At 42.2% G+C, this 27,221-nt stretch overlaps 1 protein-coding gene across 6 annotated transcripts; it reads right to left on the minus strand.

Moving 5' to 3' along the window:
* Positions 1-577: 577 nt before the first annotated feature.
* Positions 578-27,221, minus strand: GSDME (gasdermin E). 6 transcript variants are annotated; one of them, XM_069007132.1, is made up of 11 exons: positions 26,608-27,221; positions 24,595-24,706; positions 22,154-22,351; positions 20,825-21,017; positions 13,061-13,232; positions 11,972-12,092; positions 6,961-7,149; positions 5,203-5,330; positions 4,900-5,086; positions 3,458-3,531; positions 578-2,224 (listed from the first exon to the last, which is right to left on the minus strand). In XM_069007132.1, the coding sequence occupies exons 1-11, from the start codon at positions 27,121-27,123 to the stop codon at positions 1,994-1,996; spliced, it is 2,121 nt and encodes a 706-aa protein (XP_068863233.1). In that variant the 5' UTR covers positions 27,124-27,221; the 3' UTR covers positions 578-1,993. The 6 variants fall into 6 exon arrangements, with proteins under 6 accessions (XP_068863233.1, XP_068863232.1, XP_068863227.1 ...); XM_069007131.1 differs by lacking the exon at positions 26,608-27,221 and having other exon boundaries at positions 6,961-7,134; positions 22,154-22,384; positions 24,595-24,682; XM_069007126.1 differs by lacking the exon at positions 26,608-27,221 and having other exon boundaries at positions 22,154-22,384; positions 24,595-24,682.

Genomic DNA, 27,221 nt, shown 5'->3' on the forward strand with positions numbered 1-27,221 from the left:
GGAGGAAAAACTGGGAAAGCCCTCCACAAAGAGCATCTACGATAAAGCCAAGACTGAAGTGCAACCAATGTCTTCTGCAGACACACTGATGAATCCTAAAAACAGGGCAGCAGATGAGGTGAGGAGCCAAGAAACCCCAGCAATCCTCATGAGCAGCGGGGAGCCTGGCATCCCTGGGGCCTTGTGACTGCTCTGTGGTGCTTGTGTCTCTCCTGTTGCACAGGCCCAAGGCTGCCCATTCAGGGCACTGAGCTGATGCAGCAGGAAACAAGCAAAACCTTTTCTTTCTTAATGGTGTGTCCACGGAATACCCAGCATTTGGGAGGGTTTCTGCCTCTGTAAACAAGTTCCCTCTCCTACATCTGTGACACAACATGCACACCCTGAAAGCAGTTACACAGTGTAGTGCTCACAAGGCTCACACCACAGCTCTGCAAGGAAGGTCAGAGCATGTGGACAGTGGCACCACGTGGATGCCCACACAGCCACTTGCCATCTGTGTGCACCACTTTTCAAGGCCAAGGGCATTACAGGAATCCCCAAAAGAAAAACAATGGAAATTACATGCATAAGTTATTCTATTGTTTTGACATAGCATTTAATAGAAAGTTTTGGTAAGCTCATTACAGAGACAATTTTTGAGTAGTGAAGGGCAAAGAAGACTTTCCCACTTAAAAACACACACCCCTCCCAGAAGCAGAGTCATGTGCTTCCATCCTCCTGAAGGATCTCTCCTTCTACACCAGCACAAAGTTCAGCCAACACCATCAGCTTCACTTAACAGATGAGATGCAGCAACGCCCACATCCCAGCTGCAGAGCTATCCTGAGCTCTCAGGGAATGAAAGGCACCGTGGGGCTTTTCTGCAAAGCCCATGTCCTCGGGGAATGCTGAACTGACATGACTTTTTAAAGGCTTCTTAGACGATCTGCTCAAGGCCATGTGGGAATAGAGCAGGAAACTGAGCAGAACTCCCACCCACCAGCTACGCTGCAGGGCCTGGTTACTGATCACCCCCACACAGGTGCCTACTTGCTTGTCTGTCAGCCATCTCACAACCTCATCTGCAAGCACTGATGATGTTCCACCTACTTGGAACATCATCTTCCCAAGCCCACATTTACAGTGATCTCTGCTGCATTTCTGTTCAATCCACAATTACAAAAAAAATTATGATGAAAAAGCAGGCAAAATAGTGCAAGCACACAGTGCTTTACTAATACTTTGCTGTTAGTCAAACAAGCAAAATATCTGCACTGAAAATGTCACATGGGGTAAAATTATCGTTTTTGTGGTGTGCAGCAGGGACCCTTCACATGCACACATCAAAAGGCATTGCCATACCTCAAAGTTCAGAATGCAGTTTAAACAGCTGAAACTTGCAAAGGTGAGTAAAAACATACCAGAAAACAGAAATGCTGTACAGAGGTATAAATCCCAAAAGTGGTCTTGATTTTTGAAAAAGAGGCTTTGTTATTTCCCTCAGTGTGCAGTTCACATCCGTAAAGCTGAACAATAATTAATAAGAGAATCTAATCAAGTACCTTTCTAAGAGCCCTCCATTGCACTTGCTCCAGAGTGAAGGCATTCTGCACACTCAGTCTCAAAGGAGCAAAACAGTTGCTGCATTGCAGAACCCTGGGTTTCCAGGGCCTGGTTGTTTGCTTGCTTACAAAAAGCAGTTTGTACTTTGCTGTTTTCTCCCGTGCATATTAATGCAAGCAATCCAGCTTCCACTGCCCTGCAGATCTGACACCTACCACAGCAGCTTTATTCCATTTCTCTTCCATGGTTCTCTTTTAATTTCTCCCCTTTATTCCTTAAACATGTGTTTTCCACTGAAGCTGTAGAGTCACCTGATGGCCCTAATTCCTGCCTGTGCTGCCCTAAGTACCGATGGAGCAGCTCTACTGCTGATCCCAAACACACCAACACTACAGAGCTACAGAAGAAAAAACAGGCTAGAGCAAAAACTGGATACTCAGTACAGCTCCTACACATTCCCACCTAAAGCATGAAATCCATATAGTGCAACATAAAGAACAAGTGGGAAGAATCTTGGTTCTTTCATAGTTACAGCTTTTACAGAAGACTCTGTCATTTCCAGGTTAATGTTTGATGAAGCAAACAGCCTTTGCACGACATCAAATCTTCCTCTGTCAGCGAGAGTGGCCACCAAAGGACTGCTGAGTGCCACAGTGCCATCGGCTGAAGCAATGTGAGGCTGCATCCATGAGAGAGAGAAAAAGACAGAGACATTAAAACATTTTCCAAGCACTGCTGTTCCTGTCATCACACAGCTCAGCTCTTTCATACAAAACCACTGGAGAGCTTACAAGGCAGCAGCAAAAGGTCAAGATTCCCTTTACTATTAGCCCTGACAAGTATGATGTACTGATCCAGAACCAAAGCTTTATGGCACACTTTAAGGAGGAAAGTCTCTCCTACTGTGCCATTCCCCAAGTTCAACTTCTCTCACTTAACTATCTCACTTAGCACGTCACACTTAACTATCACTCTGAGCAAACAGCAGAACTCCCCTTGCTCCTACATATTAAAAGAATTTTACTATTGTTTTTGTCAGTGACTTTAAAAAGCTAAAAATAATCACAGAATCATAGAATGTTCTGGGTTGGAAGGGACCTTCAAAGATCATTCAGTTCCAATCCCCCTGCCACAGGCAAGGACACTTTTCACTAGACCAGGTTATTCAAAGCCCCATCCAACCTGGCCTTGAACATTTCCAGGAATGGGGCATCCACAGCTTCTTTGGGCAACCTGTTCCAGTGCCTCAACACTCTCATAGTAAAAAGTTTCTTCCTAGTATCTGATCTAAACCTACCCTCCTCCAGTTTGAATCCAGTCCTCCTTGTCCTGTCACTACATGCTCTTGTAAAAAGTCTCTCTCCATCTTTTTTGTAAGCTTCCTTCAGGTACTGGGAGGCTGCATTTAGGTTACCCTGAAGCCTTCTCTTCTCCAGGCTGAACAAACCCAATTCTCTTACCCTTTCCTCACAGGAGAGGTGCTCCTTTACTCTAATGCCCTGCACCCATTCCTTCAGCAGTTTCAATAAACGGCCTCAGAGTTTTGGGACTTCAGGGTTTGCCAAGGCTCAAGCACTGTTGCTATCAAAGTGAAACTTCTGTTTCCCAAGGAGAGGTGATTACTGAGATTTTAAAACAGTGAGACTATTAGAAAAATAAAACTGGAGCTTAAGTTACAATTTTCTTTTGCTCACAAGCCATGAAATCTCCCAAATACAGCGATGTTCAGAAGTTAGGTAGCACCTGCAGCTTTGTTTGCCATGTCAGACTCTGACCTTAGCTAAGCGCTGCCTACAGCTGAAATTCCCACTGGAGCTTGACATCTCCTCCTTTATTGGGGAGAAACGTGGCTGAGGACACGGCCACTGCTGCTGCTGTGCCCATGAGCCACGCTTCCATCTCCATCACTCACCAAACAGCACAACGCCGGAACAACCTGAAGGTCACAGCAGGCACGCAGCAGGACCAGAGTGTCATCAGGCAGCTCTGTGAAGGAAACATTCCCAGGGAAAGATCATTTCCAGTGAACCCTGCACCAGGCTGGCTGCTGGAACAGGGGCTTTAACAGGGAGCTAACAGGTTCTCCTCAGCTGGATGTGTGGAAGAGGCTGATCCAGCCCCTTCCTGCCTGCAGAATAGAATGGGATGGGCAAAGGGTCTGACTATCTCTGTGCTTGAGAAAAGGCACTAGTAGAAAAGAGGGTTTCCTCCCCATCACCCTTGCCTCCTCCCTAAGTATCTCTCCTCAGTGTTTCACTCCAAGTCTGCAGACTGGATGAATGACCTAGGCCTTGAATAAATCAAGAGCCTATGCTCCCAAACGTTATACGAGATGCTAACTTCAGCAAAGCACAGTTTGAGAGGAATGGCATAGCTGAGACTGCCTTGGGGCTGGGAGATGGACTAACTGATCCTTGTGGTGCCCTTCAACTCTGTAACAAGAAGGCTGTAATTCCTACCACAAGAAACAGGCATAAAACAGCTTCTGAATCTGGATCCAGCTACACTTATGCCTGGACTTCAGCAGCAGACATTATGTCCAAAGCCAGGTGATAATGCAACACACTCAATTAACTGCGCCCTGCTGTTAATGGCATCTGACAAGTGTTACCACATCAGCAGGTTTCTGTTTTCTATTTCTTTCTGTCTCCACAAATGAGTTGAGCTCTCCCACCTGGGGCCTGTGCATATATGGATGCACACTGACATTTTGCTGCACAGTGCCACAATTTACACCGGACTTCCCTTCGTTATCTTAATGTCAGGGAATTCTTTAGATACAAGAAAGAAGAGAAAAATCCAGGCAAGTCTGTCTTGGACTTTGCAGGTAGCTTTTAATTAACACTGTGGTGCCAACTAGATTGTGAGGGTGGCATTTATTTGACATTTATGTTTAATCTCCTGTTTCAGCAGCTGCAAAACAACCCTCTAATTTCAGAGTCTCTACGTTAAACTCATTTTTGCTAAATTTAGTTTGCACTTGAACAATATACGCTTTTACACAGGAGACAACACCTAATTTGTAATTCTCAGCATTTAGGCGGGAAGGACTCTGGCATGCAATAAGTACAGAAATTAGCTTGCCAAACTGCAAATGCTCACACTCAGCAGAAGCAAAGTTGAGCAGTCTTGGGGGAATGTGTAATTTACACACAAAATCTGTCAGTGATTGAGGGCTGAATTTAACTCACAACCAGGAATGCTAAGCATAGTATACCAAACTCATAAAAAGGGAACAGAACAATTTATGTTCACTCAGCTCACCAACTGCTCAAAGAGAGCCATAAATGCTTTAACACGGAGGGAGCTTCTAAAGGAAAATAAAATTTTTAAAAAGGGCTTTTCACAACATACCAGACATAGCACTGATAAGAAGGTGAGCAGCTGAGAAAAGTTCTTCATCCTGAGGCTGGTATTTCTGCAACAACAGCTCACTCTGTAAACTGCACCCTAAGAGCTGCAAGAGGTGAAAGACGTCTCCTTGTTGTTCAAGTTTAAACTCCTCCAGATCTGGCTTGTCTCCTGTGCAGATATCATCAAACTGAAAGGAAAAGAATAAGCAAAACTACTTGAAAAGAGAAAAATTCAAGCAAAAGAGAATGCTAGTACTATTCTGAAATTACTTTGAGGAAGGCAGCCAAAGGTTCTTCATCTTACCATGTCCCCCAGGGCAGTCACCATTTCTTCATGGAGCAGGAGCTCACAAAGGGTTTTATATAAAGCACTTTGCTTGTCTTCCGGAAGCTTCACAAAGGGCTGAAACTGGGTCTTCAACCGTGACAGATCTTTCCCAAGAAAGCAATGGAAAGCAAAACTAAGTATTTCTACAAAAATGCCAGTAAAAACAAATAACATTTTGCTATGTGTTTCATAAGCTCATTTATCACCACACCTTGACATCCTGATTTCCATCAGCACAAGTTAAAATTCAAGACTGGAACAGATCTGATTTTATTTCCTAAGGAGCCACTGAAGTTTCAATGCAAAAATTCAGAAAGAAGAACAGCTATCAAGAATCAACACTTTGGTGTACAGTATTTTTAATATTTTAAAAGTCAGTTCTTTAATGTTAACCAACTAACTGCATCTTAAGTCTCTCACTTCAAAGTTTATCTCCAGAGAATGTTCATCTATATGGCAGAATGAAGAGTACTGATTAAGTACAAGGGAGTGCTCTGCATTTACCTTCTCACAGTTCAACTATGATACTGAAATTAAGTCTTTTGTGACATCAAATTACCACTTTGCTAAAAAAAATTGAAGCTTTTAAATCAATAATGCCAACTGGAAGGCTGGAATGTTTTTTTTCCACATTCCAGAAAGGTGGGCATGCAAGTGTTCTCAAATTTGTTTAAAAGAAATTTTCCTTCATGGCACTCCAGTCAAGAAATATGCTCTCTTTAAAGACATCCTTTATAACTAAAAAATTACTTCACTAGGGAAAAAAAAACATCCAGCCACAGGCAGATATTTTGTTTATCTGATGCAATGTATGACTGTCTATACAAATAACAGAAAATGAAATGTACTTTCAAATTCTTTAGTAAAAACAATTTTTTTTAGCTTTTTTATTTTCCAAGAGACAGTGGAAGTTAAAACCAATTAAAGAAATCTCTGTGCTTTTTAAACAAGAAAAACACAAAGTTATGTCAAGCTAAAACAAAAACCACAACAGTGGCATACCATTCTTCCACAAGTAAGTGTTTTTTATATATTGTTTACTGAACAACCATTAACCAAGGGTGAAACTTACAGATAAGAAGTTATATTCATCAGTAGAACCAGCTGTAAGAACTCTACCAAGAACTGATGAAAAGCACAGTGTGTTCTCAGGCCTTGACTGGTTTTCCCTTTTTTCATTCCTCCAGTAACATTCCTGCCTTCTCTTTCCAAATTCCTACAATAAAAACTTGTACCTGGGCCATTATACCAATAACTTCCATTTAAACCCCATTTTAGTTTTCTCAATTATAAAGCTCCTCAGAAAATAAAGAGGCTAAGTGAAGGCAAGGGAGATGTCTACTTCTGTTACTTAACCTGTAACTGAGGAGCTTTACTGAGAGTATTTTTCAAATGAGAAAGTATTTTCAGTGACTCTTTCTCAATGAAAGCATGGATCATCACTAATCTTGCAGAGGTTATCTGGAATGCAACAGAGCTGTCATAAACACCTGACTTTATAAGATGATATTTATGACAGATTGATTCAGAATGTTGATAGGAAAGAGTCCACTGCATACACTTACTGCAAACTGATTTTTTATATTCCTTCAGTGCATTCCCCCAAGAGTTCCTGATAAGAGCTATTAAAATGAACTAACAAGATTTCTTACTTACTATTGTACCAGATTATTTCTGCCTATCAGGATGTTTAATTCACTGTAATATAATCATGTCAAGCATTTTTGGTAATACCTTGTTTCAATATACTTATAGAAGCATCACTGGGAACGAGGTTTTTAGCCCCAGAGTACATCTCATTATCAACAGCATCTGGCTGATAGAGGAACGAAGCATCTCTGAATTGAACTGAATGGGGATAAGTTGAGCCTTCTGTGCTTTCTTTTTCAAAACCTCCCTGCTGTTCATCTAGCAGACAGAATTCTGTAATTAGAAATTCAATCAAAAACAATAATTAATAAAATACACAAGCAATTACTGAATGAGATGATAGCTTGTATTTTCTAGTGCTCTCGCATGTGATTTCTCCATGTGTTGTCTCTTCCAGATGGAAAGAATGCCAGCAGTTGCTGTGTGTGTGAATTATTGAGCATTCCTGCAGCCCTGATGTTTGGTACAGTGTGTACAGACAGAAGACCTGTGGTGCAGCTGCCTCCTACAGAATGTGACACCAGCTCCTGTGAACTAAATTAGTGTAGACAGGAAATAACATGAAAACTTCCCTCTGACACTGTAAACCAGAATGCTGCATACAGGAGATGCATGTAGGAATTCTTGATATTTTCAGAGAATAAGTTTGAGTTGGAAGGGGCCCTCAAGGATCATCACATCCAACTCCTTGCCCTGCACAGCACCATCCCCAAGAGTCACACCATGTGTCTGAGAGCATTGTCCAAACATTTCTTGAACTCTGTCAGGCTGGTGCTGTGCCCACTTCCCTGGGGAGCCTGTTCCAGTGCCCAGCCACCCTCTGGTGAAGAACCTTCTCCTGATACCTAAACCTAAACCTGCCCTGACACAACTTCAGGCCATTCCCTTGGGTCCTGTAATTGATCACCAAAGAGAAGAGATCAGTGCCTGCCCCTCCTCTTCCCCTCACAATGAAGTTGTTACTGCAATGAGGTCTCCCCTCAGTCTCCTCCAGGCTGAACAGACCAAATGACCTCAGCTGCTCCTCATATGGGTTCCCCTCAAGGCCCTTCACCTTGCCCTCCTTTCCTAAGAGTTTGCTTATATTGTGGCACCCAGAACTGCAGACAGAACTTTAGGTGAGGCCGCCCCAGAGCAGAGCAGAGCAGTTCAATCCCCTCCCTTGCCTGGCTGGTGATGCTGTGCCTGCTGCCCCCAGGACACACCTGGCCCTCCTGGCTGCCAGGGCACTGCTGACTCATATTCAATTTGCCATCAACCAGGACCCCCAGGGCCCTTTCCATGACACTGCTCTCCAGCTTCTCTTTCCCCAGTCTGTATGCTTTCTACCTACTAAGAGATGTGCTGTAATGCAGGCAACGGGATCCACTCATGAAGGAGACACATGAAAGTACTCTCTGAGATCTGTAACAACTCTTGAGAGTCCTTTACAGAGCTTCTGCTGGTCACGGCACTGACAGACTCCTCTTTCTCAGCCAAGCCACAGGTCCATCCTCACGTCCTCCAGGTACGCAGAAAGCTGGAGGCTTCTGAGAGTCTCTGAAGGACATCACCCAGGGATGTTTCCTAAGAGAATCACTCTGCAATAACCTCTCTTCAGTAACTTCAGTAACTGCCTCTCTTCAGTAACTTCATGGAGGAAATAACACACCCTGGCTGGATTACCCTTTCTGCCTCATCTTGGTGACAAGCACTGGCCAACCTCACCCAAACAGGACTATCCTTGTCACCATCCCAGTACCCCCAGCCTGATGAAGTTAAGAGCCTCCTAGAAGGTACAGGTACAACATAACTTTGTAAGAGTTATGCTGAGAAATCTGGCGTATCAAGTTCTGTGCTCATGTGTCCAACATTGTGCCCTAATGATGCAGAATACACTCAAAGCCCTATGCATATTCTGATCATCTTTTATTGGGTCAAACGCAAGATTTGAATGTGTATCCATTGCACTCTGCAGCCAGTCTGAGGAGAACACAGGCAGGCTTGCAAGAGAAACTCAATCTTAAAGTAATACCTGACAGCAAAGGGAAAAAATGTAACTAATCAAGCACAGTGCTCACATGTACCAGGCACAAAACCTAAATATAACCCTTCTGCAGTTGTAAGAGTCTGTCTCACTAAATTAAGGACATTCAAAGCAGATGAGAAAGCATGGAGAGCACTCTATCAGCAAAAAGCTTTTTCAAAGGGAAAGGAGACAAAGAAATCCCTGCCACAGAGAAAGAAAGACAACAGACCTTTATGCTTGCATAACCCTTCACGGAGAAGAATGAGCTACGGAAGAGTAGAAAGCGATTAACATAAGCTAAGAACTTCCCAAAGCAACAAGACTCTGGACAGCAGCTGAGGCACCACAAGGCCAACTCACTCATGTTACTGTCATTGCAAATAACAAGGCTTTCACATGAACCCTGAGGAGGAAGACTGTGCTAATAAACTGCCTCCCCTCCTGAGGCAAAATGATGCTAATAAGGGAAATCAAACTTTTCAGATGATGTTGTTAAATCTTGTAATAGGACTTGATCCACAGGAAAACACAGGACTCAAAATTCCGTATTAATAGGACTGTTAATTAATTCTGTATTGAATTCTATTACATTCATCGATGACAAACCTCCAGCAATGCAGTTAGAGCTTGTTAGTTACTCAGAAATGTTAACAAAAATGCAAGAAACACAGAGGTGATCAAGGAAAACAATCAAAGAGACTCCTTTATGTAGAAAAGTGGATATACTGGGACTGTTTAATTTACAGACATTTAAGAAAAAGCACACCACACACATATAGCAATGAACAGAACAAAGCAAATCAGCTGGGTGCTGTTATATCCCCTGCTTTGTAAAGCAAGAACAAGAGGCATTTCAGCACAACTTTAGAGACACGAAACTGCAAAGCCTTTAGCAGAAACAGCTTTTACATGGAGTGGAAAATTAGCCTGTAGAAATCAAACAGAATGATTACAGGAAAGCCCAATGGTAAATGGATCAGAAAAGGATTAGATCCTTTTTCTTTTTTCTAGTTTATTTTATTTATTCATAAAAATATCCAAATATGTCCAGTCACATTAGTCAGAATATTTAAAAGAAAATTTATATACCATTCTTCCTAACAGAGTAACTCATGTACTGTCAGTGGCAAAGAAAAATAAACAATAAAAAGCTTACATGCATCTTACTCCGTAATTATCTGTGAAGAGAACCCCATTAGGTTACACCCGCTACTGGTCACTTTCAGTCTCATGAGAAAGGACTACATTAGTCCCTGGATTTAACTTCAAAGGCTATTTTGATTTCCATAAACAGACACTGATCCCTGTGGCTCAGACATTAACAAGTTGAAGTTTAGGCTCCACTATACTTATTCTTGCAGGCAAAGCCCTAATTTTGCTGTTAGTTCCTCCCCTTTACCTTCTCAATGACACTCAGGCAAAGGAAAATAGCACAAATTAAAAAAGAAAAGAGGCAAGACATAAGTTGTTTAAGATAAAATATGAAACAAGCTGTGCTGGTTCTGAAGCTTCAAAGATCTTAATACGAAATGTGAAAAAAAAAGAGTGGAAAAAAAAGCAGAAGTGGAAAAAGAGCAGAGAAATACAGATCATTAACAAGGCCCATGCATTCTCAGCTAGCAGGACATCATAATTTCATGTGGTAATCACCTAAGTAGACAACCAGCTATATACTACCTATGTAGTCAGACGGCCTTAATTGCACCTCATTACTCTGAATTACAGTTCTCTTATAACCATGACGTCAATATCCTCTGCTATTATTGCTGTGTTCCGTCTACGTCAGAGCAATTCCACTTTTCAGAAACTTTTTACATAAATAATATTTACTTCTATTCCTGAGCCTACAGACTTCCTTCATACCAGAAGGACTATGATGGAGAGTTAATCTTCTGCATTTCTCATCCAAGTAAAGTGCATCCTGGATTCAAATCTCAGCTGTACTCCAAATATTTCTTCAACGTATCTTCTGTTTCTCTCCACATCAGTCCTTCCCAACTTCCAGCTGTACTATCTGATTTTATTTCTCCTTGCAAAACATCCCCTAAAACCTCCTTTAGGTCAGTGAGTTTAAATGAGGATAGACAAGAAAGAAAAACCCAAGTGATTGTGCAGAGCAGAGATACGACTTCCCCCAAAGCCAATTTCAACATTTTTTTTAACCTGAGAAATATTCAACCTGACATAGGCAAAGCACGACCAGAAAACATGACAAGGGCATTTCTGCAACCACTCCAAAGGCAATCTTTAAATGAAAGTGGAGGCTAGAAAAGTTTAAATTCCAGTCCTGTACAAATGATTCTTTTCCTAAGACGACTGTTGCCTAAACATTCCTGGTTGACAGCTGATTTACATTCAAGTCACTCTCTGCAACAGGTGAAGGAAATAGCCTGGGCCAAGGGCCAGCTGGCTGGAAGCAAAATTGCAGAAAAAGATGTGGACAACAAATCCAGGATCACCAGCAAGCCCTTGCAGTTATTGAAGTTTGCTGCATACTGGGCTGTACTGACAAGACTGTAGCTGGCAGATTGATGGAATGGAATTTTCAATTTGGGAAAGTGCATTCAGAGTGCTGGGTCCAGTTTTGGACTCCCAAGTACCAGCCCCACATTCACAGACTGGAGCAATTTAGCAAACAGCAGATATTTATGAAAAAAAAAGTTCACCACCACAGTCATCAAACATGGCAACAGGCTGCCCAGAGGAGTGATGGAATCTCCATCTCTGGAGAGAAATCACAACTTCAGAATAGACAAGGATATGAGCAATCTGATCTAACTCCGAACTTAGATCAAAGTTCAAAAGTTGGCCCTGCCTTGAGCAGAGGCTCCAGCTACATGATCTCCTGTGGTTCCCTGAAACCTAAGTTATTCTGAGTTTACAGTGTATTCAGCAAGTGAAAAAGCATTACTAAATCAGAGTTTTAAAAGTACTAAATCAGCATTTCTAGCACAAATAATTATCAAGGCAAAGGAGACCATACAACATAATCACCTTTATGCACAGGGAAACATAAAAATCATTGTCTGACAAACGGCTTTGTCCATAGTTGAACTGTGTGCCACAAAAAACAAGCTTTTCACTTACCAAACTGGCCATTGTGCTTTATAAACAGTTCAATTACACCGTAGGCAATAGTGGTTGCAGGAGGAATTTCAAGGATCACACTAGAATCCTTCATCAAACTTCCATTTTCACTTACTGAAACCTACAAGACAGATTTATTTACCATTTATCTGATTCAGCTACTATACAGCTTAAACACATAACTAAGGTGAAAAATACAGAGGGAGAATGTGTTTTATTCTCCATGATGTCTCATCAAAGCACACATTACATCTGACTTCTAGGAAAGGAACTAGATGAAGAGTGAGGTAGAAACACAGCGCCAAGAGCAGCTCTCACACTCTTAGCTACCCTGTCCTAGCACAAAGTTGAGCTCCAGGAGCAGCTTTTGCCACACATGAAGCACCATGTCAGTAGGAAATGGGCACCCACTTCAGTACTCTGCCTTGCCCAATTCTACTGTGACATTTGTTTTGCCCAGCTGGAAGGCTGGTACCAGGAACTCGCAACTCCCAGATTTCTTCAACTGGAGACACACTGTACACAGAAGTGATTCATCTCCAGCTTAAAAAAACCCAAACTTTCAATGAACGAGCATATTTTGACTTTGGTAATTCCTTCTCAATTCATAGGCAATTTTTCAGATAGCCTCATAATGCAGTTAATCTCTACTCCCATGATCGAAAACAAACAGCTTCCCAATAAATATGAAAACTCAGTAGGCACTACAACCATTTGTGATGAATGATTACTTGGCTTTTCAAATAAATTTGATTCAGCAATACATTTTGCTATTCAACTTGCAATGAATTGTTTTAAGTTTGCTTCATGTTCTGCTGCAGGCAGGGATCTACACAGAAATAGAATCACAATGTGATAGTATTGATGGAAACTACATTCCAGGCTCATACAGAAAGACAGCATCTTTTCCCAGAAATGCAGCGGAAAAAACATTTTTACCATATAGAATTTTCACAACCAAGCAGTGCAGTTTGTTCAGCACATTAAGAAAGCACAAAAAAGACGCTGAAGTCTATTTGGAGAAACTGTAATTTCTTCCCAGATAATGTGCAAATGTTCTATTCCTTGCAGATTTTTAGTAACTTTTACCTTTATTGTTTTTGCGGTGCATCCCATCGCACCCCTGACTTTTTCTTCCGTCTGGATATGTTCGGATATCGTACACTTCTGAGTTGTGATTATCTTTTCTCTCAAGATGCACAGCACTTCACGTTTTCTTTCTATTACTTGTTGCAGTAAACTACTGTTTAGATCTATTGTTCTGAAAAAGAAAATACACCATAGCAACACCAGAACTGTGGGAAAAAAACTAACCACATTTTCTTAACTGCTTGAAGAAGCTCTTATTGAAAAAATGACAATGGTTTCTGTATGAGCAGCCTCCTCAAAATTATGATGTCCTCTTTTGCTATTTGGCAGCAGTAAATACCTGTATTCCACAGTAAGCCCTCACATATATATTGAATTCTTGATTCCCTACTCTGAGCAAAAATGGCAGTTGTCCAGATACTTTCTAAGCAAAAAAAAAAAAAAAAAAGGCAAGAGAGAACTAATGGCAACTTTAAGCTTCCTGGGTAATACAAAACCACCGAGTCAGGCTCCTCCTGGACACTGGACTAAATCCTCTCCTACGTGAGTTCACACTGCCATTTCCATGGCCATGGCAGTGGGTGCTGGCTGGGGGACACAAAGACAGCAATGACTCAGTGGCAACCCTCACTGCTTGCTATGGATCTGTTTCAGCGTTCACTTAAATCTGGAACGGGCTGAGGGGGATCTGCACTGACCAAGTACTTCAAAGGGTTGAATGAGAAAACACAGAAGATTTCACAGATTTTGAGACTGTAGATTACTGAAAAAAATCCACCTGCTTCAAAGTCCTGTGTTATTCATTGGTATAGACTCAAAATTTAAGATTAGTGACAAGGACTGTCACAGTCAAAAGAAAAACTAACTGTGGGAGGGAGCTCTAAACTCCAGCCCAGGCATCAACTTCACAGCACAATTCAGCATCTGTTTAAATGTTGCTGGAAATAATTCTAACATTAAGTTCTTCTGAGAATGACCAGAAGACTGAAAGTGAACTCCCAGAAACAATACAGAGGGTTTATTATCTAAGAAAATATTACAAAATCCACTACCTTGTCTTTTGGGGTGTTAACAGACTTCCTGGTAACAGTTAAAGCAACTTCCTAATTTTATTTAATTGATTAAAATGTGTCAACTATATTATACTTTTGCAAAATATTCACTGGAGGTGAATCAGAGGAGATGTTCTATTTTTTATGAACAGGTAGTCTAGCAAAACTGTTGGAAGATTAAAGGATTGCTATCCCTGACTCAAATTATTCAGTCTTTTCTCCTCCCTCTTACTGTAAATGGCTATTCATGGATCTAAATGGCAATATCCCAAAAATGTGACAGAAAGACATGTCTGACTCCAATTCATTTAAATCGAGATATCTCCACTTTTAATTAAAAAGTTTTAGATTTATTAGATTCTGGAGTTTTGAATTTATGCCGTCTGTATAAGTCTGAACTCAGCTGGGGTTTTTATTGAATTAAAAATAACCTCAGGCAATTTTTGATCTTTGGAGAGTTACATGCCTATATGAAAGTTCAATCAGTTGGAATGAACTGTCTGAAAACCTTAAAGTTGATTGTTTAGACAAGGGAAAGAAAATACCTCTGAAGCAATGCAGCAGCCACTAGAAAAGCACCCCCAAACATTCCTGAGATTATTAATATAACTTTTTTTCCTTTGGTGCAAAGTCATGCTTTATGCTTGGAATGCAATGAACCTTTGGATGAAGCAAAAACTGAAGAAATGTCAAGCAATCACAAACATCACCGCTCTCAGAAGTGTCTGCCAAACCAGAGCCATTAGTCACAGTCTATCAAGCCTATCATATACTTCACAATAATTATTTATGTTTCTAAAGTGGTGTGCTAGGCATCTTGAAAATACAAATTATTGCACTAAGAACTTGCAGTTTTAACATGTCACCTAGGGAGCCACAAGGGAAAAATACAATGAAGAAGCACAAAAGCAATTTGCAATTTCCTTTTATTTTTTGACTGTTTAAGAGGATGACAAGCTTGCTGAATGTCCCCAACATTTAGCAGAAAAAATTCCCTCAAACAATCCAAGATAGAAAAATACACATTAAATAAAGATTTGCTGTTTCTGAATGAGTGCTAAATGAAGACGCATATAGAATATGACCTAAGCCTATGCAAATGAATTACCAAAATAATTCAAGAGACTTTTTCTTCCATCTGCTTCTACAGTATTCTGCCCAAGGCAGAATTGGCTCAGACCCTGTCACGCTCCTGGCTTTGAGGCCCAGATGCAGAAATATCAGCAGAATAGCAGAGCAGAAGAGTCAGAAGACATAGTTAACTTGCAAAGAGGGGCAGTGAACAAATCTTGGAGGCAGCACTGGAGGAGCTGCTGCAGCACTGGGGGCTACAGAGAGACACTGACACACAGGAACACGGAGCTACCTGCTGCAGCAGCGCTCCCCAGGCAGCGCCCAGAGGCAACCTGGGATCTCCTGCACAGAGCGAAGCGTGTGCCAGAGACAGCCGCTGCCACAGCCCCAAGGTTTGAGTGCCTTCAGTGGGATGTGTCCTGCTGTAAAGCCATCAGAAATGTTCTCCTCTGCCCAGGAAGTTTAGTGAGCACCAAATTCAGAGCTTTCACACACATACCCTTACTCACAGCTACAAAAACCTTTTCTTCCAGAACAGCACAGTTAAGTGCTCTCCAGTAGACTTCTGGCACTGAACTGTCTATCATAAAACAGAAGTTTAGGGTTGCACGTGGGCACATCATGAGTTATTACTGGGGCACAGCCTGTTGAAGGCAAAACATTCTGCTCTCCTCAGCAACTCAAAGAGGAGATGACATGAGGTAAGCAAGTACCCAGCTTATCTAAATTATGACTGAAAACAGTCATCAAGAGCAAAACACAACAGGGTTGAAGTTTGACAATCACAGCAGGGCTTCAAGTATTGCAGGGCAATGGCCGCTGTGTCTATGACTATTTTTGCAAGAACTGAACTTACTTGCCAACATAGCATTGAATATAAGAAAATATCTAACAACACAAGATAGCTGAATTAAATCCCTGAGAATACATGCATGCAAGGCACATGAATTGCATTGCATTTTTTTTTATTTTACAGGTCATGTTTCAGAGCTTTTACTTCTGTTCTACAACCATGGCTCTTACCATCTCTTTTACTCTGTACTGTACAAGAGCCACCACTAACCTTGTGCCATTTGCACTACATCACCATGACCCATCCCAGCCTGAGGAGCTGAGCTGAAGCCCTCAAAAACAATACTATATAAAATATAATGAGATGTTGGTTTGCCAAGTCCCATTATCACCACACAGAGTATAAGCCTGGATAAACAAAAATTATTTAAAAGATACAAATTATGAGGTTTTGCTTGATTGTTTGTTCTGCTTAAACAACCTTCCTGAGGTCAATGATTTACTATGCTGGGAGCCTTACAGGTCAAACATGTACATAAAGTAATTTCTTTGAGTTTTGGTCTCACTCCATATTTAACTAGATTAAACACTTCTACTCTCCTATAATGCAAAGACTTCTTTCACCTTCATCCAGTATTTTCCTTCTCGCATTAGGAAAGCAGTAGACAACAGAGGCACAAAGGCAATTTGCTGCAGACTGGAGTCAGAAGAGAGAAAGGCAGAAACTAAATAAAGACAAGAAAAAACAGACAACACCTGGCAACAGATCAGGTTCTCACAGTTAAAACAGAGAGCAGGTGCCTCCTCTAAACCTCACTGCTGAGAATGAGGGTCTTTCCTTTAGGCACAGAATTTGACCTAATTGCCCACAAAGGAGACACCTTAGGACCATTTTTCCATCAAATCCTGCCTAACCTTCTCAGTAACCCACCCACAAATCCTCAAAGCAAGGTGCTTGTCAATTTCCTACAAATGCCAAGAAGAATGGGCATTGCTGTGAGTACTCTCCATACTCACACTGAAATCAGCACTGCTGCTTGTCTGCACAAATTTTCACTGCTCCAAACTACTCACAAGTGAAAAACCTTTTCAGTCCTGTGCTGGGTAATGCCACCTCAATACACCTCCTCTCCCAGCTGTAGAGACACAAGCAGCCCATGCTCACCGCCTCTTCTCCACTTCATTTATAATGTGCAATAGCCTGATGTCTTCTATACAAATACTGCTTGTTGCAAGTGAGAGCCTTCACCCAGCTTTGATCCTGCTCTAACAGAGACCTCTAGATAGGTGCCAGGGAGTAAAACCCACCAGACCTCACTCTGCCATTTTCCACCAAGCACAGATGCATATTTCTTTTGTTATTCCAGTTCAAATATAACCTCTCTGACCTACTTCTTACAGAACACAGCATCTGCAATAGTCAGCTTATTGACAGCATTTCACTATTTTCCCTACAGAATAACCTGACACGTACTTCATAGAACATATTCCCTGAGAATACCAGAGACTTCCTAGACTGCAAGTGACAGGTAGTTTCTCTATTTTCTATTTGACATGCTCCTTATTTTTTAAATCAAAGGCACACACAATTGCTTTTATTCAATCCTGTCTCACAACACTTTGTGACTTCGTATTACCTCATGTAGCAGCTTAGGTAGAAAACTGAATGGTTTTCTCACCATACTCATAAATGCTCAAGGAATTTTAAACAATAAATCACAAAATGGTCTGAATTTCCACTGTACTCAGATTAAGAATGGGAATTTATTTTTGTCTCAGTATGGACAATAATATGCCCTTCCATTAGTTCACCTAAAGTGCAATATGCAATAATATAAAAGACCATGCCAGAGTATGCTGCTAAAAACACTTAAAACCTTTTTCCTAACATGCTAATCATAGAATTAGGAATCATTCACATGAAATGATGGAAGCATGACAGGCAATTTTTTCTGCAGCTGATGTGAACTCACTGACTGCTATCACTGTCCTGTCAGAACTTCTCTTCCAATCACCTCCCATGACTTTTAGTGAAATAGTGAAAACAAACAAACAAATTGGTAAGGCATGAGAGGTATAGAGATTATAATCTCCTCATGATCTTTTTTACTGCAGGGAAGAAGACAGAATGGTTGAGGTTGGACAGTCATCTGGTCTAAGCTCTCTGCTTTAGCAGGGTCACCTAGAGCAGTCTGCCTAGGTTCATGCCTCCAAAGAAGGTAACTACACAGCTTCCCCAGGCAACCTGTGCCAGTGCTCAGTCACCGTCACAGTGGAAAAGAGTTTCCTGATGTTCAGACAGAGCCTCCTGTATCTCATATTGTGCCTATTGCTTTCTGCTCTGTCTCTGGGCACCACTGAAAAGTGGCTCATCCAACCCACACTTCATCAACTTCTCTGAGGACCTTATGGCAGACAGTACTGAAAACAAAAAATGGAATATACTCTTTAATCCATAGCAATCCAAGTGAGCTAAAGGCATAGGACTCTGCCCCAAATCAGTTTGTGGCAGTGCTCTGTGAGCTAGCAAGCACTATGTAATGCAAAATCAAAAATAATGTAAAGTGAAATATGCCAAGTTTGCATACCTAAAATTATTGTTTAACTTTATTTTAGTACTGTATATTATGTTAATAAGTGTGTTCAGCATTTACAATGTCACTGCTTCTGCAAACCAGGAAGGATCTCATCCCACATCCTTCAGCTGTCATCCTCTTTCAGAAAAAGGAGCCAGTGCAGCACCTGGAATCTAATTAAAAGATCAGTAGGATTCTCCTTCAGAAGGGTTCACCTAAGAAGTGACAGGAAACCGATTTGCTGCCACTGAGCACTCTCAGCCTGCTGAACTCTGAAGACTCACATGACTTAGTTAAAAGGCATATCAGCTTTGACATTTTAGAGTTTTCTGCTACTAATCTGCAACTTCAACTTAATCAGCCTAATACAAGAACGTTTTAAAAATGCAACTTAACTAGGTTATATATGTAGAAATAAAAAATGAAGCAATGATTGATCAAACAAGCACAAGCACCACATGTCATTAAATGCCATCAGGAACAGTTTGCTGCCTCTCATTTCACAAGGCCTGACAGGTAAACATGCTCCTATAAGTACCATAACGCTTTGCATCCAAAAATCACTAACCTGGAGGCACCAGCACTCCTGAATTCCACACAATACTCATGAACGAGTTGAAAGCTTGAAGCTTGGACACAATCAATCATAAATCATAGAATATTTATGAACGAGTAAGTAGAATTCCATCTATAAGGCACTGCCAACAATTTCCAGTGAGTCTTCACATTATGCTGGAGAAAAAAATAAAAATTCTGCTATCCTCATCATTTTCAGTGACCTGCCAGAAGGCATACCGACTCGATATCAATTATACACTGTGCATCATAAGCTTTAATAAGCTATGAGCATCTTTTTTATGAACTAAGAACTAGTTCCTTGCATAAAGCAGCACACACATCGACTTCAGTCACAGTTGCACATACATCAGAGTAACACTGCAGATTTTCAACACTCAAAAGAAGGTAACATATTTCTGAGTATTTAGTTACATAAAGAATTGTAACTCCAAGATGTGCTGATTTGCTGTGGGAGGATTATCTTTGCGAACAGAGTAGGCAACTTTAAGTAAAAGATTACTGACCTAAATCAAAGTTACTCTAGTTTGTTTCTCCATAGGACTCTATCTAGTGCTAGAAACAAGATTCTAGATCTTGACTGACACTATTTCCTCATACTAGATGCACATTAATTTTACAGACTTGGTACACACATTTAGCCCAGTATTTTCTGCTTTAAATAAGGCATTTAGTACAAAGAGAGCAAGGTCCCTTATTAGAATAGATTTGTTGACTTGTGAATGCTCACAATAAAATAAACACCAGACATTTGTTCCCATGAAAATGGAGAATTGATTATTTCTAGAACATCAGTGTATCTAAAGCAAATTTACGTTGCTTCTGACAACTTCTGCACTGATAGCAAAAACCTATCATCTTTATCTTCAGAGCATCAGCAAAGGCTATTAAAATTCATTACAGCCCCTGCTACAAATCTAGAGTACAACGCTGTCACAAACAAACCACCCTCATCTCCCATGAGTCACGACCTGCAATAGAGAGTAGACCCCTGACTTGTCAGCTGGTTGCCAAATAGGCTTTGGTCCACGACTCTCTTACAGCAACATTAAATAGATCCAATTTCAGAGTAGGACAGGAAGTGAGGAAGTGCTGCCTATCTTGTAAAATAAAGAATATGGCTCCCCTCAGTTAATACAGTGTATAACAGGAAGCAACAGATCTATATTTTGTTCAGCTAGTAGAGCATGCCTTGACCATGCTTGCTCACCTTTGCTATTACTTCAACTTCAAATAATCCAATTTTCTAGCATGGTCACTCATACACACGAAATTACAAAGTCTGCTTACAAGAACATTAGCAGTTCTGAACTCAATTTCCATATTCAATGTCCCAGTAACATAGAGAACGAATTCTTTTTTTTTCCAGATTGTTACCTCAGTACAGTCCCCCAAAGAAGGGAGGATTTGGCTCTTGTCCCAGGTGGTAATTCATGCAAAAACGTAAAATGAAATTACAGACAGATGTTTTTAAAACTTGAAAGGGAGAAGTCTGACTAACAAGATTTCAAAATACAGAAAATTTCATTTTTGTATATAGGATTCATCATGGATATGAAAGCTTACAATGAAAATAATTTTCAAACTGTGGCAACACTACAAAACCAATTGCTCAGTGATCACAGTTGGCTGAAGTCTTTTCAAAAGCTCAGTAATCTCTCCTGGCCACTACCACACCCACATTAGAAACATACCTGTCTTTGACATCTTTCATAAGCTGCTGCAAGTCAATCTCCTGCTTCCTCAGGTTTCCAAACGAGGACTGGTTTTCCACATAGCCCTTCCCTCCAGCTCCCAGGCTGATCTTCACAAATGACGTTTCAATACTTCCTTGAACGATATCTTCAAACTTCCCCATGTATTTTGCAAAGTCAGACTCCACAATCACTAGGAGAGCAATAAAACTAATTTCTATCTGTGAAGAGAAGTGCTGAAACGGTCCTTAAGTGATTGGAGGAACAGATACTTAGAGAAAATACAAAGAGTTAGTGAAGGCAAGGAACAGTATGGAGAAGTAAATAATGAAATTTACAGCTCTACAACTCTTGCTTCTGCTCTTTTCATGTTTTCATCATCTTTGCTCGACTATCTTTTGTATTTTCCCATTTTAGGAAAACATAAGGTGACTGAAGTGCTGAACTCAGATGCTATGAAGTATTTATAAAGAATAATTGAAAGTCATTTCAGCTACAAAGAAAATTACAAAGCAGACCTGCTTATACAATAGTGCTAGTATTTTGGCATTATTTTGACAAATCTCATCACAGGCTGTCCCAAAGGTCACTGAAAACCAATGGAAAAATCTAACTGGTTTAAAACAACTCTGAATTTTTTTACACCTAAAAACCAGAGAACTGACTCAGAATCAGCTAATTTTCCAAGACGGCTACAATTAACATCTTAGGTTAGGGACTTATCTGTTTTCCTGTATGGAATTGTGACATGTCCAGAAATATGCTATTCCATGTCATTTATCTGAAAACATGGGTGGGACTGCTATAGTTGGATGAAGTCCAAGCATCAACCTTTTTTAACAGTCTGTGCAAGACAAACAGAATCAGGGGTAAAACTCGCTTGGCCTGGCCTGGACAAGCATTCCCTGGGCTACCAACACCAACAAGACAATGCTTATTCACTGCTTTGGACTTGGAGCACAGTACAGTTTCACACTACTGTCATGTACAACCCCCCCAAATATTCTAGGGATATTCCTGTGGCTGCAGACAGCACTGTTATCAAACAGTAGGACTGTCCAGCCTGATAACCTTCAGCACTCTATTTAACACTCTACCCAGGCAAAACTTTCTTCTTTTTTTAACCAACATTTATTATTACCAGAGTTAGTTACATAAATGGTCAAGTGAGAAAAGATCCAGTCATCTCATTCCCATGGATGGTGGATTCCTTCAGAGCATTCCTCTGAGAGGAGCCCTCTAGTAACACAATTGAGAATAGTAACAAAACAGATTAGGGTTTGTATTGTTTTTATCTGCAATAATAGTGCTGCCCAACTATGGCTTTACCTGGTTTTATTGGTTTGTCTTCAGTAAGCACATCACTCAGGGTGACTGTCAAGAAATGATACTTGGGCTTCTGCCAGCACCAGAATTTCCTCCTCTTTGTAACTAAGCTCAAAAGCTGCAGCTTGTCTGAGGCATTCAGGTGGGAGACAGGGATCAAGTCACCTCCACTGTCAGTTTCTCTCACGAAATTCTTCGTTGCTTTTGCAAACATCGTGGGGAATCAATTAAAGCCTGAAAGAATACATCCGTTTTCAAACAACTGCATTTGTAAAGTACAAACATTTACACTGTCATTTTAAGATGTTCTTCTCAGAATTGGTATTAATGAAGGAACACATACTGTTTTCACCCTACCTTCTCCACTCTGAGCTGGGAAGGAGTTCAAATCACTTGCCCCAATATAAGTTTTCTCAGTAACTAATAAAAGAATTTTAGTTAAGAGGAACATTCACAGGTTATTAATCTGTCAGGGAGGAAAAACATACACAGCTTACCTGAAATTTTATGAAAAAGCATCTACTAATGAGCACCCTGTAGAGACCAGCTGGGATGAGGAGAGCACTGGGGCAATGGCAGAGGATTTCTGCCTCCCCACAGGATCCTTCTTTTATTACCTAACATAAAACTTACTCCATATAAGGCAATTAGGTATTACTCACACAAATTATATTATCTTTTTAATAGGGAGTAAACACATGGAGAGATAGTAACAACTGTTCTATAAAAAGCACCAAATACATGACCTGGCATCTTTGTTACTAAGTTTTGTTTCTGAACTACACCCCTGGAAAGTTCCAACTAATTTTTTTATTTATGAACTCTTTTTTACCTTTACTGTTTTCCAGTTTTCTGTTTTTCATTTGCATAACTACAGCTAAATTGAACATACATTATTTGCAACTGTTATTCACAACTGTTATTCATATCCTCTACACAACTACATACATTATCTTACTGTTGCTTTGCAGTGATTTTAATTAAAAATTATCAGCATTTCTTGGGATGTAAGCTTTTCTTTATCCCCAGGAATGCATTTTGCTGTATTTACAAGGAACATCTTCCAGTAAGGGAAACTGGCTAAACTCACAGAAGAAATGGTAAAAATGACCATTCATGGGTGCTAAATGCACAATTCTAATAAATTAGTATTTGATCTTTCTAGCTTTTACAACTCTGTGTTATCTGAGCTAATGATACCTCCAGAATTAAATCAGGTTCTTTTTAATCTGGCAGCATTTCTTTAAGTCCCCCAGCTGACGCTGACTGGAAAGTTCAACTAAGATCAGAAGACGTCCCAGCTGGGTATCCACACTTTCATGATTAATTACCTGTCTTGCTCCACAGAGATCTTAGATTTGTCATTTGCAAACACAGGCCAGAGTAAAATAGAACGGACTTCAAACAAAAACTGATATTGCAGTGAGCACTCAGGATTATTGACAGAAAATGGAAACCTGAATGCAGATATTAGTGCTTGGACCACAGGCTCCATATTTTAGTATGAGGGGGAAAAAAGCCTTTCTGCAGATGCAAACTTACCTCTCCATTAGTTTTTCCCAAATCCCATTTCAGACATTCCACACAGTTATTTACCAATTCATCTTGAGGTATTTACCTCCTCATGAATCCTCTATGGTCTAGTCTGTGTAACAAATAAAGGGTGTTTTCCAACAACACCTGCATCAAAAGGATTTGAGCAATGTCAAAGTCGCATAACATTTTATTGGAGAGTCTTTGGGGCTTTCACTGTAACTGCAGCTGCAGCAAACCCTGCAGTACCACCTCAGCTGTGGGCACTGATAATATTTCCACTGACTTTCTTGTTCTCTGACCTTTTCCTAAACTGAACTGAGACTGATTTTTTGCATCCTTTATTTCTCCTCCTTAATTTTCTTGGTTTTAATCTCAGTGAGAACACTTTAACAGAATAAAGCAATGCAGATCCACTGCAGCAGAAAAGAAAAAAAACCCAAATCAAACTGAAACTAGTTTCCTTTATCCATAGGACTTCTTTTGCAGGAGTCTGTATTTTGCAAACAGCCGGACTGATTTGTAATGTAGGGGACCATCAAGAAAATTCTCATTGCTTGCATTAGCTGCCTTTGCCCAGCATAACCTTCTTCAAACATTTCTGTATTTTACATGACTGCTCACTCATCCTGATGCCCTTGCTGCATAGCCAGCTCACATGGGCTCACACAGTCTCTGAAAAAAAAGAAGGCCAGCAATTTCTGAGTTTATCATAAAACAAATTGCAAATCCAGGTCCTAATAATTGGCATTCTTACAAACTCACTGAATCTCACGAGAGGAACCACTGTACCAGTCTGCAATCTTTCCAATTCACAGTGTTTTGCCGTCACTCTCCATCACCACGCTCCTGACCAAAAAGGAACATCCAGGGAAGAGGAGAGAGTGCTTGTGAGGACTAACAAGACTCACCACACAGGAGAGATGGGGCAGTTTTCAGCCTCAAAATGATGTCAATGTCTCCCACACTTTGCTGTGCTGGTAATGTCTTTGCAGGGAGCATATTTTGCTGGTGTAGGTGTACCTGCAAAGCAAGAATATTCTATCCAAATTCCTGATTATTTCTCTTTGGATATAGCACCTTTAACACAAATTTGCCAAATATCTTGCTTCACTACTTCCCACAACGAAGACACACAGCAATTACGCCCCTAGCCAGCATCAGGGGGTTAGTACAGCCATGAGGCTCAACAGCATCCTGACTGAACGGACATGGAGTGGTTACAGACCCAGCATTATGAAAACTCTTGCTTTGGGAGCTTCTTCCTCTGGATATTTTAATAGAGCTGTGCATGGTTTGACAGAAATAAAAGGGAAGGTATCAAGCTGGTAGGAAACGCCTGTCAGAGTGAGTTCACTCTTGCAAATTGATAGCTAAGCATGCAAGCAGAAAAGGAAGGAGGAGTACCTTCCTTGCCCACCGAAAAATCTAAAATTAGCCTGAACCTGGGCTACAGGAAGATTATTTAATGGCAAGGATGAGATCAAATTTAGATAATAGCACGAATTTCATTGTTTACTTAAACAAATCTCATTCTGCTTCTTTGCTTTGTAGCTCCCTCACTCAGTACAGTGGGACATTAAATCCAAAACAACATTTTATGAGTAACTGGTGTTTGCCTCTGTCAGTACAAAAAGAAAAAACCAACAGTTGCCTAATATTTCTTACATTCTATATCTTTCACATAAAATACAAAAATGCCTTTTTTTCCCCGTTTAACATAACATTACACAACACACTGGGCACAGTACACAGGAAATTTGGTAGCAGGGTGACAACTGGATTGCCAAATGCCAGCACATCCCCTTCCTACAATCCAAGTTGTAAGGAAACACAATGCCTGAAGGCCAAAGAGGACTAGGCCTCAGTGTTGGAAGAGCTGTTAGGTATTAACCACTGTGCAGGAGTGGTAATGGCCTTGGAATCCTAAAGGACTGCGAGTCTGTATCGGAAGGGAACTGGAGCATGGAAGTGACAACACGCATGTTTTGTGTTTTATTAGAGAACATTATAGTTATTTTCACCTCCTTTCCGGATAATCTAAACGAAAAAAAATAGAGCATCCATAAAAGCTAATACACAAAGCCTAGCAAGGCTGTCCACACTACGCATTACAATCTTTGAACGCATGTGGTCCCCAAAAACACATCCAAAGGATTTTAGCCCTGGGTGAAGCCCTCTTTCCGCTCCTCGAACACTCTGCATCACGTGCCTCCGCAGAGCGGTGCCGCAGGCTCAGGCACCCGGAGAGATGCGGCGCCTCTCCCTGGCCGTGGGCGCCGTCCTGCGGGGTGCGAGGGCTGTGGGAAGCCCCGCGCTGCCCCGGCGCTGGGTGCGCAGTCCCGCCCGCCTTGCCGGGAGCGGCTCGGGCAGGCGAGCATCGCCCCGCCGTGCCACCGCTCAGAGCACCGCACGGGCACTGCGGCCATTCCGCTCCCCCCGCGGCGGGAACGACAGCGGGGCGCGGCCCGGCGGCCGCAGCAGCTCCCCGTGCCCCCGGGAAGGGCGGAGTGGCGGCGGCTGTGGGGAGGCGGGCACGGCCGGGCCGCACCGCCACCCCGGGCCCGCTCCCGTACTCACAGCATTCCCGGCGCTCCCCGCCGCCGCCACCGGGGATGCGGCGCGCTCCGCCCGCGGGGCGTGACGAGCCGTGCCGCGCCCCAGGCGAGGGGCCGCGGGCGAAGCTCTGCGAGCAGCTCCCGTAGCAGCGGGGGCTCCGTGCCGGGAGGGCCGCGGCGGGGAGAGCGCAGGCCCCGCCCGGGTGCCCGGGCCGTGCGGGCGGGCGGCAGCGGCCCCCGGCACGCCTCCGCCATGTTGAGGCGCGGAGCCGCCGCCCAGCCCAGGGCAGCGGGCGGGGGCCGGGGCGCTGCCCGCGTCCCTGCGAACCCCCGGGGCGGTTCTGCGACTCTCCGCATCCCGCTCACCTGCCCGAGCTGCCTCGGGGCCTGACTGTTCTGCCGTGATGAGGGTTGGAACCGAGGGCTGCAAGTGTCCGTGTGCGTGGGGCGGCGTCCCGGGACAGGCGCCCCGCGGCAGGTCGCGGGGTGGGGCAGGCCTGTGAGTGGGACGCCGGAGAATTCCCAATGGGATGGCTGCACCCGAGCAGATAACACTGGCAGCTGTCTTTCACTGCAGGTATTTGCCTGACAGCGATGATCTATGACACGATTGATAAGGACGTCTTTGTGACAGCCTCTCAAGCTCAGCCCGGGTCGCCCTTGGTCAGAAACGCACGGGGCCAGTGCGAAGTCTGATGGAAGCAAGAGGCCTGCTACGATTTTGGCTGCGAGTTTGCAGCTCTGGGTTGGCACTGCGGGCCTTGCGAAGCCGCCGTGGACCGAACGGGAGCCCCCAAGCCAAGGTCCCCAGTCCAGGGACTTTGAACAGCAGTGCTGTGGAAAATGAGAAGTGTGGTCCATGGAGCCTGGGGGCAGGTTCATGAACCGCAGCGTGAAATGCCGAGCTCCGTCACAGTATCCCCTCTGAAAACACCAGGAAAAAAAAAAAAAAAAAAAAAAAAAATTGGTTGTCTATGATG

This window comes from Aphelocoma coerulescens, chromosome 2, assembly GCF_041296385.1.
Source record: "Aphelocoma coerulescens isolate FSJ_1873_10779 chromosome 2, UR_Acoe_1.0, whole genome shotgun sequence".
NCBI lineage: Eukaryota > Metazoa > Chordata > Aves > Passeriformes > Corvidae > Aphelocoma > Aphelocoma coerulescens.

What these genes read in the sequence shown, in the direction of transcription:
- GSDME (XM_069007132.1), bottom strand. Translation starts at nt 27,123, where the DNA reads ATGAACCTGCCCCCAGGCTCCATGGACCACACTTCTCATTTTCCACAG. An exon ending in GCACCGCAAAAACAATAAAG is followed by an intron (nt 12,093 to 13,060) that starts GTAAAAGTTACT and finishes TCTGTCTTGTAG; the next exon opens with GTTTCAGTAAGTGAAAATGG. An exon ending in TCTTATCAGTGCTATGTCTG is followed by an intron (nt 3,532 to 4,899) that starts GTATGTTGTGAA and finishes TTTCCTTCACAG; the next exon opens with AGCTGCCTGATGACACTCTG.